Source organism: Typopeltis vanoorti, chromosome 2, assembly GCF_054136105.1.
Source record: "Typopeltis vanoorti isolate ZY-2024b chromosome 2, IOZ_Tvanoo_1.0, whole genome shotgun sequence".
Classification (NCBI taxonomy): domain Eukaryota; kingdom Metazoa; phylum Arthropoda; class Arachnida; order Uropygi; family Thelyphonidae; genus Typopeltis; species Typopeltis vanoorti.
The window spans coordinates 10,457,526-10,473,142 of NC_143550.1; the positions used below are offsets into that span (position 1 = coordinate 10,457,526).

Sequence of the window (15,617 nt, forward strand, 5' to 3'; positions counted from 1 at the left end):
CGCAGTATACTGTATTGTATAGCTATATACGCGTGATTTGAAATGCGATATTTATAATTGCTTGTCATCTATTTGTTGCAATTAATGTTCATATTATTTCCTATTTTGTATATTTTACTTCATACTTCAAATATTATATATATATATATATATATATACCCGTTCATTCACTTAGGTATGTGTAAAGAGGGAACAGTCTGTATATATTCTCAAACACTGATTAGGAATTAGTGTGTGTGAGAGCAGATAAAATTCGTAATATGAACTTTTTTGTTTAATTGTTTGTTTTGAGGTATAACAGGCTGGGTTTGTACTATAAAACATTAGAAGTGTAAATCTGCATAAAAGAGAAATCTGATCTCTTCTGGATATTGGCTAATAGCCAATATCAACTACCCTCCTATAATAGGCCAATGGCTATTATTGGAGGGCAGTTGAGGTGAGATCTTTCTTTCGAGAAATAAGACACAACTTCGTTTTGGTAGCATTGAAGTTGACAAACTCATCCTTTTCCCATTGGAGAATGGAGAGAAAGAAGGCGAAAAGATGATTACCCAAGAAGCTTGGAAAGTTTGAACATCACTAAAATGTACATACTTTTGATGCAAAGACATACGTTATTCTCAGCATGTACCGTCTGGCAGACTTGAAAAGATAAGAACGTTTAAAAATAACCTCTATTAGATAATAATATTAGATAATAATAATAATAATTGTACTCTATTTATCTCAAACAGAGGGATAGTTTGCCGAAAGTACTCGGTCAATCAGACTGTCATTAATTAGAAAGATCCACATTAAGATCGGTAAAACAGTAAAGCTCTGCTCAGTTTAAATTACTTTAGTGTAATGCTTTATGAGCTTACTAAATTAAATTTAAATTAAATATGAATTGACATTTCATTATGATATTTCAAATGTGAAAGTCAATATTATTATTTTTAATTCATTATTGCATTTAAGAGTATTTGAATATCTAAATTAAAATGCAACCAGTAGGATTTCTCTTGAGATAGATAGCGAAAAATAGTGTTAATCACAAATGTTCCTGAGAGGTGCAAGCAATAATTCAGTTTTCAAAAAAAAAAAAAAAAAAAATATATATATATATATATACTTTAAACGTTAATGGCAATATTGGGGGAAGTGCGTAGGTAATGTAATCATTGCGCCGGTCTCCCTCGTGTCCTTGACAAAATGACTGTCACTGCGAAAACTGAAAACCCTGCCCACTGTAAGTGTCTGCCAGCAGATCGCAATTATAATAGCGTTTGCAAACCTCTTTGTTATTACGTTATTCTTCTTCACTGAGGGCAGAGGGTCAGATTCCATGGGCGTGACCTGATGGGGATTTGCGTCAATTTTAGAAGGTGCGACGCTGCGTGGAGTTTCGTACGACTTTGATATTCGAGCGCGAGGTCGGAGGTGTTTCTTAAGACCTTCAAAAGTACAATGAACGGAGGCGAGAAAATTTCAGTAAATTACCACCAAATGATCCTAGCAGGCAGAACCAGCTATGGGATTTCATCCTGTAATTAAGCCACTAAAAAAAAAAAAAAAAAAAAACTTTAGTGATCAAAAAGAGAGCTGTGATATTTGAAACGATCAGTTTTATTTTAAAAACTGCCAAAGACTTAAACTACCGTATTTACTCGAATATAATTCGCACACTTTCCCCAAAAAAATTGAAGTTAAAAAATTGTGGCGCGAGATACATGCGGGGATTTTCGGAAACTAAAGTTTCCAGGAAAAAATTAAATTGACGTTTATAATTAAATTCTCAGTATTCATTATAATTTCTATTTGCTCACATTATTTATAAAATGAATGCATTTAAATTTTAATTATCAACGTTATTTACGCGATCGGTGGCTCACCTTCATCACGCTATATGTTTGAATCTTTAGCGACATTGCATCTGTAATTAAAACAAACATTTTCATTATTGCTTGTCCTTTTATCATTTCGGAATCATAAGATCACCATCTTTTAAAAATACTGAAAATTCTGAAAATGGCTATGACTTACCAAGAATCCACTATTCGCTATCGCTACTTCCGGTCTCGCATATGATTGGTGCAGTATTAAAAAAGATTGCGTGACTCAACAACAAAGGCAAGCCGATGATGTTGAGTTGAAATGCAGATTCTCTTCAACCGAATTCCAAAATATCTGAACCTGCCATAACAACATTCACTCTCTATATTTGAAAGTTTTAAACTCTTTCGTGTGCGAAATATACGAAACTTTTTAATCCTTTCCTTTTTCGTAAAGTAAAATCAGAGGTGCGAGATATACGCGAGGGCGAGTTATATTCGAGTAAATACGGTAAATATTATTTGGGCTGACCTTTTAAAGTGGCGGAATAAAAGCGTCATGGTATCGTTTTAATTCGAATTTCTAACTGTTTCAAACATTTTCACAGAACTTCCCCCCCTCCCCCCCCCCCACACACACACTTTTATTTCGGAAACATGAATTCTTTGTTAATTTTACTATACGCACCATATAGAAAAATCTTAAGACAGAACTGTATTTCAGAAAGACCTAAATCGCACCTCAACGACGGACAGATTCTCCCTTTGCTCAGTGCACATTTTGCATCCTTCTAAGCAAGCCATCCACCACTTTGTGATTTAGTCCATTATTCATTCAACTCGACTCGACTAGTGATTGGATGTACACTGGTTTGGCTCAAAATCAAAGTTCCATTCACTCTCACAGATGTTTTATTGAGTTGAAATTAGGAGTCAGTGCAGACTAAAGAATGTATTCCATATTACTTAAATCGAAACGATGTCGCAAAAGCATCCGCAATATTTGGCAGTCAGTTCAGGAAGTAATAATGTGGAGTTATTCCTAAAAATGGCTGCACTTTTAAGGAACAACTTGCAATCTTTGCTTGTGCCTGTTTATATCTGTGAAGGCAGCTTCAAATTGAACATTAACACACAGGCATCGACCAATCGAGACTTGTTCTTTTGATTGACTAGGTTGATTCTTCAATTACGGGAGTATTTCCAATTTTCTACAGACAGTGCAACAGTCCTTCCGTAAAAAATGAAACTGGACAACTGTTTACACATTGATCATCTTCTACCCTGGTTTTCGTAGAATTTTTGAACTCCTGGTAGATTACTTCCTCGTCGATCCGCCGAACTTTCTCTACTGCAGCCCTATTGGACAGGAATACATCTCATCATAGTTTATAGAAAATCAGAGAAGCATGTCCAGTGCCTATTTTAGTAGTGCATTTTGCAATAGGCATTGAACTGTATCATTAATAGAAGCAAATATCCATTTATATTCCGCTGTTCTTTAAGATTTCATTTTGTCTACGGTATCCATTACTAATTGATTCTGCATATTAAGACGGCAGAGGATTTATGATATTAAATACAAGCAAACACAAATTTACATGAAATAGCGAATAAAATTTATTTTTCAGTGTTTATGTTCGGCTGCTCTAGAAATTAGAAATCAGCGCTCACGTGTGTTAACGTCCAAAAAGTGGTCCTGCACTGTTTATTAATTGCACCTTCAAATTGCACCTATAAAGGGACCTATTTATATTAATATTTATATTAGATTATGTTAAATCATTCAGAGAAATAGCAAGGCCGTAGTGGAAAACGTCTTTTTTCAGTAAGTAGTATTATATAAAATATATTTTTACTAAATTGTTGTTGCATTTTATAACCGTTTACTACACGAAAACGACAAAAGCACTTTGACATCTTTTAAATTTTCATTGTTTCATTTAATGAGTACTAACGATCTCCGTTTGAATTATTCCGAGTCCTGCGTTTAATTTTCCTATTCAAAGTCTTTACAATTAGTTACTTGAAATATTACACATTTTATGTCATTCACGCATAATTCAACCCTTAATTAAATCACAACTTATTCATATAAAAATGACCGCTATTTAAAAATTATTTTGTCGCGTATTTTAACATTAATTTATCTCCCTTCTCAAGCAATCCATGCTGCTGTACGTCATGAAAATACCACCTTTTCCTCTTATTCTCCTGGTGGTTAGAAAAAGATATCTCTGAGAGGAACAGCCTTATGGTTGTCTCTTCTATGACTTTAAAGAACTTAAATAAATAGCGAATGGTCTGCGGATCTCTTTTAAATTTTCCTCTCGAGACCACCGTGGGCTGAACTAAAAGACTATTCTTAAGTTTCCTTTTCGTGGTATCCTTAGGATATAAGCTGTTATAATTTTTTTCTCACAAGTTAGAAATTATTTTATTTTCTATTCTAACGTATGGATACCTATCAGCTAGATTACATCCCACGTTTCATTTTGATTCCCATTTCATTAGCATGAACTGTGTAGAGTGAAACTAATTAGTGAAACCCATTTTTTTTTTTATTTCTGTTTTCCATTAGCTATATTAACTTGAAGAACTGAATTTCTTTAACACTGAATTAAACACTCACTCCTTACCATTACTGGTAGCGTTCAGAAGAGTTCAAAATAATACTATTCTCTGGAATTATAAGGAAATTAATTGCTAATAATAAAATTAAATTCCTTAATAAAGTTTAAGATTTTTTTTTAAATTTTACGCAGAATTTCATTATATATTTTTTTTACGATTTCAATTTGCAGAGGAATTACAAAGGAAACGACACTACAAATAACAATTCACCACAACCGTCCTTGGCCTTTTGGCCACATGTGGCTAGTGGCGATGGAGCTTAACAACAGGGTTATAAAGCATCTCAGGATCATTAGACAGATTTTGGCTTCATGGGGCTTCATTTCGGCGATGCAAAATTATATAAATCAAGTGGACGTCAAATCCAGCATTATTTCAAAGCCGAATACAGAAACTATAAAACTTTCGTACGAAAAGAGAGCTTGCAGGAATACACTCTCCGGAATTTACGAGTTGTCCTAGTAGGACCTTATAGGAGACATGATCGCTTTGCCCAAGCGTTCATATATTCGTACGGAACTTTTTATAGTTTCTGTATTTGGCTTTGAAATAATGCTGGATTTAATATCCACTTGATTTATATAATGAGACAGATTTATATTCTTGAGAAATACCCATCTCATGATCAGAATGAGGGATATATTTGTTTTTCAATTTCATTAAATATTAATTCAATTAAAAGAGATTTACAAGTGAAATGAATCTATATAGATTTAAGCCATATTTTTAATACCATATTTTTAATTTTTAATACTGTTAAAACTGTTTAAATCTGTTAAAACTGGTAAAGTCCATTTATTGGAACAAAATGTCTTATTTGATTGCGATGAGTCCATTTACCTTCGAGAACTGCTTATACTCTGAACTTGGGTAGAAGTTTTAATGTCTAATGTTATTGAAATTCAATTCAGATTCAAAATAAAGTACTGTTGTCCGTGTCTGTTGATACAGATATTATCGGTGATTCAATTGCTGTATTTGAGTGTTTGTTTCCGCTAAAACAAAGGCATATCATAAGATTATCTTATTTTCTCGTTGTCATTGTTAATGTTGTTTCTACTTCACAAACGATCATTCTTCTAAAGTAATATAGCTATCCAATTATTAGCGATATTCGCTAGAACTGTATCCAATTGTCTCACTATGCCATTGTTTTACTTCCAGATTCGTCTCGTGATCATCTGAACCTGTTCAACAATCGACAGCAGCCGAAAAAGAAAAGGAAGTCCAGAACGGCTTTCACGAATCATCAGATATTCGAATTAGAGAAGAGGTTTTTGTATCAGAAATATCTCTCTCCAGCAGACCGAGATGAAATTGCACAATCACTAGGACTAACGAATGCCCAGGTAATCACCTGGTTTCAAAATAGGCGAGCCAAACTGAAACGTGATATGGAAGAGCTGAAAAAAGATGTTGAGTCTAGCAAAGTACCCCGAAATTCAACAATAATGGATAGTATGCAAGAAATCAGTCTCTTAAAAAAGGATTTAAATAACATAAAAGACAGCTAAAAGTGTTATGCATTGAAGAAAAGAAAGGGTATGGTGGAAAGGATATCCGAAACGTCGGCGAGCGAATGTATATAGAGCCAGACCAATTAAATGGTTTAATTACAGAACTGAGAAAAGTGGTGGACATTTTGGAACTGGTCTGTTTTTGTTAATATGAACAAAAAGGACATAACATATCAATCATTTATTTGTGTGTTAGGATATATATATATCGTAAGATATCCACGATGAACGAAATATTCTAATGTAAAGCATAAATATTAGGCTTCATTTTAATTTCTTATGAAATATTTTCCTCTGTTGTACAGTATTTTAATTTTTCAAAAAAATAACAGAATTACACAAAGACACCATATTTAAATTATTATGATATATATTACTATATAATCTTCTAAACGCATAAACTCACCGACATACATTCGTATTATGTTTTCTTGCCATGCTTCGCAAAATGCTTAGAGGTCATAAAATCTTGGGAAGAAACAAAAATGCGTTTTGAAGATTTAACTTGATGTAATTCCGATGATCATGTTTATAACAATGGTTACTCACAACGCAGGAAGTAGGTCCAAAAGACGAGTAGACATCTCTATCAAGCGAAATGTTCGCATATCATCGTGGTTTTTCCATTACTCTGGCAGGTGATGGAAAAACTGAATTAAGGGTAACTTTAAGAATCATCCCTCTTATGTTACCACGTGCAATATTTGACAAAATATTATTATAATTATTATTTTTTTTAACATCACTAGAATCCTATTAGTCTTTCTGCTTAATTCTTCTTCTTTCGCGTTTCATGATAAGCGAATAACACCGTAACAAGTACGAATACTTCGCCTTGTAAAGTATGAACATATTTTACTTGTCGACTGCATCAGATTTTCTGAAAACAAATATGAATTATTGTCCTGAAACTCAATTATAATGTTGTAAAAAAAAGATTACATTTATACCTAATTTTAAATAATAAATTTGATCATTTTACTCCTGATCTAGAAATATCATATTTCTCTCACACAGGAAGCAATAGAAACATGGATTGTGGTTCAAGAATTAAATAAGTTGAAAAAGTCTGATAGACACCTGTTGCAGAGAGAGATTCGAAAGGCTTTATCCATTCGACGGCAAAGCGATAAAATGTTCTTTAAAGTAATTTTGATTTTTTTTATCATGTGATATTTAAATGAGACAAACGTAAGCGAGATTATTAGTAAAAGTATACTTGAGCAAACAATTATCACATATGTAAACAACGTTTACAAGTGCATGCGCGCTCGCACCTCCCCTCCCCCTCCACACACACACACCCAAACATGCTAGATACTGTTAATATGCACTTCGCTTTTGATTATCGAAAGAAACTGCAAACAGCTGGAAATAATGCTAATGAGTTAAGTAAGTTAAATGTTTACAAACTTGGGACAATAGTCCTGTTTTCTGCAACTGTTTTTTTGCACGGATCGGCATGGACACCTTACAGCGAACTTATCTCCAGAGTAAGAAATTTGGTTGTCAGTTTGTTTAGTGTTGCGTTTAGTGAAATGGTTTTTGGTTGTGGACATTCCCATTAGTCCGCAATGGTATATGAAACCATCTTTTTTGATTGAGTTTCTACACCACGGCTACTATCACTAAATTTAGAACATTCATGAGCGTGGCATATAAAAATATCAATTCAAATCATTCGCTATAAAAGGCAATCAATCTGCCTGTCAATCGATAAACCGTTCTTGGCAATCGGAATAGCGGAACTAATTCACAAAACCCTTTCAAAATATCCAACTCTTATGATTGGCTGTAAGTAAGGAGATAAAGTCTGAAGTAATGGTTATAAATATATCACTAAATTAGCTCTCTTCTACATTTTCCCGTAGCGATCAGAGACCGTCCCAATATCAATCATTTCAAAAATTAAATATCTCGTGGCTAAGAACGCCTTCTCGAAGATTTGCACTTTTAATTAAAGGGATATTTTAAAAATATTAAAACATGTAAATAATTATTCATTTCGCTTTGTCGAGAATAAAACAGTTGTCATTAGCAAAAGTGGGTGAATTAATATTTTTTTTACAAAATTTTCTTTTTTAGGAAATCATCTGATCAGACTGTATGTCAACAACAGAAAATATTTAAACTTAAAAAAAAAAGTTAGCATACAAGCAAAGATGGATAATTCAGAAACGGGCCGAATGTAAACGAGCGCGTGCGCTCACACAACACACACACAGAATCTGTTGTAAGTGGGGCTTTCCATAATGAAAAGGCAAATTCCTTATAATCGGATACGTGAAATTATAATGAGATTAATCTAGCGTAGACAAATCGTAATAGAATTTTTTTTTTTTTTACTTTGAAGTGTGAGAGAAATACTTTTAACTAACTATTACTCTCGATTTAAAACAGAAAAATCACTTCCATTTTTAGCTCACTGCCATTTTAATGAATTGGAATAAAAGTCGTAGAATGATACTTATGGGTTAGAGAGATGGATAGTGTGAGATAAAAGGGAGTAATATTTAAGTTCAGAAATTAAAAAAAGTATAATGATTTCGTAAGCTCATTTGTTTTGTACAAAACGAAGTAATGCACAATATCTTTTTAAAATATATAATCAAGTAAGGCCTTTTACAATTTGCATAAATATACCAAACATATTGCTCGAATGTTTCAGTTCCTTGCCATATTTAAATTTAAATCTCGTCTCTCTCTCTTTGTTCCTTTATAGAAAAAAATCGATATGTAAATATATATACATATAGAGTATACATGTCTATATATTTGTCAAAGTTTCTGTAATTAAAATTTCAACTGTTCTGATTTAATAAGTCGTTCATCTCTCCCTTTTTTCCCTTTAAGTTTTCATTGATTATTAATAAAGCTCTAAATGAATAATTTTACTTATAACTCATTACCTTAGCACGGAATTTCAATAAATTGCTAATGACTAAAAAAAAATCTTCAAACAAAAGATTAACACATAAATAAGTATTTATTGTATTAAATTAGTTTTATTCAAAGAAATACTGAATAGATATTTTGTTATACATCAAAAAACACAGAAAGAAACTGATTTAAGGATAAAATAAAATAAAAGTAAAAATATTCCTAGATTTCTTTCTAAGAAATCTAGGAATATTTTTCTTAGAAAGCATTTTCTCTTTACTAAAGGCAGTTATGAGAAAACATTTATCCCGAAAATATTTTAGTATGTTATTTACAAATCATTCATTTGATTTTCTTTTTTATTAAAAAATAAAAGAGATTATATATGCTTTTCCTTTTTAGTACAAAATTCACATCCAGATTATTGCCTTGTGCTAAGAAAGTTGATTTCTTTTTTTCTGTCGTCCGTCAAATGTTGTTGAAACATGAACGAGAAAAAAGTAGATATCCTGCTTTTTAATGAAACCCATTACTTTATACTCTCGCATATTATTAATCAGAATTATACTTGTCTTAATATTTTCATTCTTCTAATTAACTATATGCTTTTCATACTCATTCAATGAAAATGTTGAACTGTTTTCAGTGAAATTTATCTGATAATATCATAAATAAAACAATGTTCCTGATTTACGTGTACGTGTATTTCTCAGCAATATATTCTCCTTTAAAATCACATTAAAAAACGCACACATCCTTTTACTTAGCAGGTGATCTGTTCAATACAAAACAAATATATTTTATTTTAGATATATCTATTTTTTGCTGGGGGGTTAGGGGAGTTTTCCTTGTTTTTTTCCTCCTCAAAAGATATATTTACTTTATTATCTAGCAAAGTTTTTTTTAATTCATTATCTATTTCTTTATTATTATTTTGTAAATTCCTTTCTCGCAATCTGAGAAACAGTATCTTGTCACGGAGATGATGTTTGGCAGCTTGCGCAACTTTTACTTAAACATTACAAATTGTTCAAGTGATTGGATACATTTGTGAATTTTGTTCGATGACATTTTATGCATATTGCAGAAAATGTTATCACTCTCCGCAGGGCTCCAAATTATAGGATCTATGATTTGGATCCCTTATATCTCTTTGATATAAGAGAGTAGCTATTGTTACACATCACAAAATATTTGAATCACAGAATAACAATAATGCAAAACACACTGAAGAAATGTGCGCGATACAACTCTTTTTCATGTGTGTGGACTTAGAATTACCTAAACAAATTCACATAACGAACAAATGCATTAGATGTTGTAATATGCATATATCCAAATATGAGAAATATACAGTTAAGAAGAGTATTTTTGTGACTCTCTCTCTCTCTCTCTATATATATATATGTGTATATATATATATATATATATTGCGTGTATGTTTTATAAATGATGTCTCGATAAGTCAACAAAAGTTCCATAAAGTGATAAGTAGGGCTGCACGTGATTTATTTAAATCAGATTTATTTAAATTTATTTATTTTAAAATTCTGAAATGTTTTTTTTAAACAAATACTTCAGAATTTTAAAAAAGTTAAAGAATTTTGTTGAAAGTTATTCTTTATTAAATAAAAAAAAAAATATATATATCAAGTTTTGTCCACTCTGCAGTTACTCGCCAGTTATAAAAATTTACTCTCCACGGGCGAGTGGGAAAACATATTTGTCGAGCGCTGTTTTCCCTCATTTTTGCTTTAATTTTGCAATCTCTGAATAGACGAATCTCTCCATAAACAACAACCAGCACAATGCATAAACTTATTATTATTTTTTTTCTGTGTGTACTCATTTTTAAGAAGTTAATAAAAATTTAGTTACTTGAACACAGTTTGGGTTTAGCAGATGATTTCACATAACTCTCATCTACTTTTTATCATTAAATTCGAAGATCAAAGAAGTGACTCACAGAATTACTACCAGAACTGGAGAGAAAGAGACGAAGAACCAAAAAAAAAAAAAAAAAGTAGTATGAAGATAAGAAAATGAAATTCATTATTTTTAATGCTATAATATTATCAATCTGCTAAATTCGAAGCATGTGATTACAATTTAACTGAATGCATGCATACATGAAATGATATTTATAAAACTTTAAATAACAGGGGCCTTACACAATATTGCTTATAAAATATAAAATCTGTGTGTGTGTGTGTGTGTGTGTGTGTGTGTGTGTGTGTGTGTGTGTGTGTGTGTGTGTGTGTGTGTGTGTGTGTGTGTGTGTGATGAGTATGTGCTGGGTTCTGCGCTACAGTGTCGGTTGTTCGATGGGAAAGATAGCAACAGTGCATGGGAAACATTTAAAAATACTTAAATGATGCGATGTCGAAATGTGCCCCTAGAGTTAAGAATAAATAGGATAGGAACGGAACGGATGTGTGATCGTATTAACCAATAGACTCGTAACAAAAAGATGATGCGGAAGGAATACGGTTTGCATAAGGATGATGTTGGTTATGATAATTATATGCAGCAGGCCAGAATAGTCACAAGTGTTATAAGGAAAGCTAAGTCTGAGTATGAAAAGAAACTGCATGTGCAAGTTAAAGAAACCAAAAGATTTCTATCGTTATGCTGCGAATAAAGAAAGAATGAATGTAAAATAATAACTCTATTGGATGCAGATGATGTACAGGTAACAGATGCAGAAGAGATTGTTGAACTATTGAGTACTCATTTTGCTAACAGCTATTGACCTGATGTATATTAGATAGACCTCAATGCTATCTCTTTCTTGGATGAAGAAAACTCAGGTATATGAGAACGAAGTGCTAGAATTATTGCATAAACTGAATAAGAATTCGGCAATAAGGATTGCTGAGATATCAGCTCGGATGAAAAAAAAAAAAAAAAAAAAACTACAGTGTTTTGCTGACCTTCCGCTCCTTTGACCAGCCTACTTGATTTGAGTCTCAGAACAGGGAAGATTCCACAGGAGTGGAAAGAATATATGGTAATCCTATTGCACAAGGATGGTGCAAAGACTGACGTATCCAATTGTCGACTTATCATTATCTCTGGAATAGTGGTAAAAATATGAAAAAGGTGGTTAGGGCTCGCATTCAGATATGGTTTGACAGACAATGCAATGAACTGCATGAGTTTACTAAGGGAAGGTTTCAGTAACTTGCTCACATACTGTAATAATGTTGCCGTTGTAGTAGACAAGGCGAAGAGATATACCACGATACTTTTGGATTATGCTGTATTTTGATAGACTACTGCATAAATTGAACGATTTGGGATTGGACTACAAAATATTGAGGTAGATAAGAGGATCGTTGGCTGTCAGATTCAAAAAGTGGTATACGGGGAATGTGAGCCTGCAGGATTTGAGGAAACCACTGCTATACCACAAGGATCAGTCTTTCCTTGGTGCATTGTTATTCAACCAATCTGTACATTAATGACATCGGGAAGAATGCGGTAAACAACAATATCGCTATTCGCTGATGATGCAAAGATAATCATGTAATCATGCATGCTGCTGATATGCAGTACTTGTAGAATGATTTGAATAGACTGGAATTGTGGATATGCAAAAATGGTTACATGTCGTATTGTCGGATTATGCTAGAGGAAACTGATCAATTTAGGAATCTTCGAGTTTTAGTAGACAGGAAGTTGAAGTTGAAGGGCCGTATATAAAGACTGCAAATTTAACTCAAAGGATAATTGCAATGCTGGACATATGAAGATCAGAAAGCCATTTTGCCTCTTTATGCCTCACTTGCATTATTGCGCTTAGGTCTGGTCTCTTGGTTTTCATGGTGATTTAGATGCAGTGAAGAGAGTGCAAGGTAGAGTGTTAAAATGTTATCTGAATTGTGTAATATTGATTATGAAGAAAGACTAAGAATTTGTGGACTAAAGAAACTAGCAAACAGGACAAAGAGGGGAGGGGGGGATATGATTGAGACTTACAAACTTTTGAGAGGGTCATACAAAATATTAATAGATGGAATTTTTCATTTTACAGAAGATGGGGAAAGGACGATAGGCTATCCTTGGAAGGAGATAATGAATGAATGTCGCAAGAAGCAAGTGAAAGATTTTTCTCTGATAGAGTGGTGGTGATTGGAATGGATTTCCACTGGATATTGCGCGTACAAACAGTGTGAATGAATTCAAGAATAAGTATGACAGCTGGTGAGGGATAGTATGTGGCCTTTCTCGATGAGACCTTAATCCCCTGGAGGCCTCTTTTAATACTATTACTATTCTACTGCTACTACTGCTACTAATGACATATCTATGAACGTAGGTTTTGTAAATATTAATATGTTGAATATATATATATATATCTTCAATATATTATTTACAAAACTACCGTCTTAGTGTTTTTCATTTGGTTAACAACAAAAATCATCAATATAATAAACGTTAAAAGCAATTGCAGATTCTCGACAAAAAATGATATGATTATTGTTCTGTAACTTAGTTTTCCTCTCAACGTATCCAAGAAACACTTCTGATGATTGCTCAATGAACGTGGAACATATGCTGAGAATCAATCATTAATGATAAAATACGGAGTTCTCTTAAGATATGATTTTTCTAAGCTCTTTTCCTGCACACTGCACATACTGTGTGTGTGTGTGTGTGTGTGTGTGTGTGTGTGTGTGTGTGTGTGTGTGTGTGTGTGTGTGTGTGTGTGTGTGTGTGTGTGTGTGTGTGTGTGTGTGTGTGTGTGTGTGTGTGTGTGTGTGTGTGCGTGCGTGCGTGCGTGCGTTCGAGAGCGCGTTTCTTAAACACATCAGCATCTTGCTTTAGGAAAATAAGCAGACAGATCATCTTCAAGGAACAGAAGAAGACTGTAAAAGGAGTTCTTCGTTAGTTTTATTTATATAAAACAATTGTGTTGACTCTCTGTAACCTGTATTCTCGCTGTCTTGGAAGAAGGTATAAAAAAATAGTAGCTAGTTCAGCGAAACTTTGCCCGTGAAACAGATGAGGAATAAGACCGAGAGAGAACATCAGTAAGAACTCGAGTGAAGAGAATCTCTGAAAGGTGAGTCAGTTAGCTCGACTGTCGTCTTATGGATAACTCCAATAATTTTTAATAAGGTATTTGGGACATCCCGAAATAAGGGAATAATATTCTAAGCTTAGGAGGATTTGTGATTTATATAATACTAGCACCTGCACAGATTGGAAATAGCGTGTCGAAAGGAAAATGCTCCTATGTTTTAGGAGGCTGAAGAGGATATGTATGTGACATATTCAAACAAGAATAGGCGAAAGTCTGCCTTAAAAGAGAGAAATCAAATTGGCTAAATACTTTGATGTTACCAAAGATATGGGAGAATGAACGTGAGATCTTTCTTAATAAATAAATAAATTAATTAATAATTAATTAATTAATAAAGCATGACTGTGTTTGGGTCGCATTGAATTTCACGAGGTTACCCTCACCCATTGAAGAATAGCAAGGAAATTAGTGTTTAAGATTAAAAAGTTTGGTTCATGCACATGCTGCATTACAAGGTTTTTCAAATAAACAAGCAGGAAGCTCATCATTAAAACCACGAATAGAATTGGAGTTAAGTAAGAGAATCCAATCCTATTCATGCATAGGAAGTGGGGGCAGTTAAATCGATCTCGGATGCCCAACAATATAAAGAAAAGATATCACCTACTACAACAAGCAATGAAAAACCAAAAAAAAAAAAAAACTCGCAGCTCAAATGCAAAGGGAGACGCAGCGCATACGATGGTAGTTTGGTGAGCAAGCCTCTGAGTTAATTTCAATACAAAGTCTTGGAACGCTGAAGCGCGACCACATGAATTTTTTCCATTTCCATGGCGAGCCCAAATGTGAGTGATGATTACTGAGACATATGCTGAGGAACGAATGCTTTTCCCTAGAATATGGGAAAGGGTAGATCATGCCTCAGTAACTTGCTCAAGTTTTATAACACCGTGACGGCTGAACTGGATAAGGGTAATGGGTTTACAGTGATACTGTTGGACCTGGCTAAGGCCTTTGACAGGATACCACATGGAATTCTAATCCGTAAACTGCAATATATGGGGTTGGATATAGGGTTGGTGAGATGGATAGGTGGGTGGTTGATGGAGAGATATCAGAGAGTAGTTTATTCAGGAGTAGAGTCCAAAAGACGGCCTGTGACTAGTGGTGTGCCACAAAGTTCTGTGACTAGTGGTGTGAAAAGTTCTGTACTTGGACCGCTACTATTTAATTTGTTCATTAACGCTGTAGGATAGGATCTGAGAGGAACGGTTCATTTGTTTGCTGATGATGCAAAGTTGGGTAAGGCAATAGTGAATATAGATGATGTCAAAATTTTGCAGGATGATTTGGATAGATTGGAGGACTGGGCTAAGGAGAATGGCAAAATGTAAGGTTATGCATTTTGGGGTGAAAAGATTAGCAGCAGTTTACTACATTGGTGGAACTGTACTCCAGGAAATTGATGAGCTGAGAGATTTAGGAGTGTTGGTGGATAAGGAGTTGAAGTTTAGGGGGAACATTGCAAAACTGGCCAAATCAGCTCATCAAATCACTTGGTTGCTGAAGAATACATTGACGAGCAGAGACAAGCAAGTTATAAGTTATTGTTCCTCTGTATTGAGCCTTGATAAGACCCCATCTCGACTACTGTGCCCAGATTTGGTCGCCTGGGTTTCTTCTAGATGGGGAGGAGGTGGAGAGGATCCAGAGGCGAGTGACCAAAATGATAACAGGTCT

General features: G+C 33.7%; 1 protein-coding gene across 1 annotated transcript in view; it reads left to right on the forward strand.

Moving 5' to 3' along the window:
- LOC150108813 (transcription factor LBX1-like) overlaps positions 1 to 5,965 on the forward strand; it is a 183,988-nt gene extending 178,023 nt beyond the window's left edge. Inside the window, exon 2 of the mRNA XM_090414297.1 lies at positions 5,616 to 5,965. Coding sequence (XP_090270423.1) covers positions 5,616 to 5,965 — 350 coding nt within the window. The remainder of the gene's footprint in view (positions 1 to 5,615) is intronic.
- Positions 5,966 to 15,617: the final 9,652 nt, after the last annotated feature.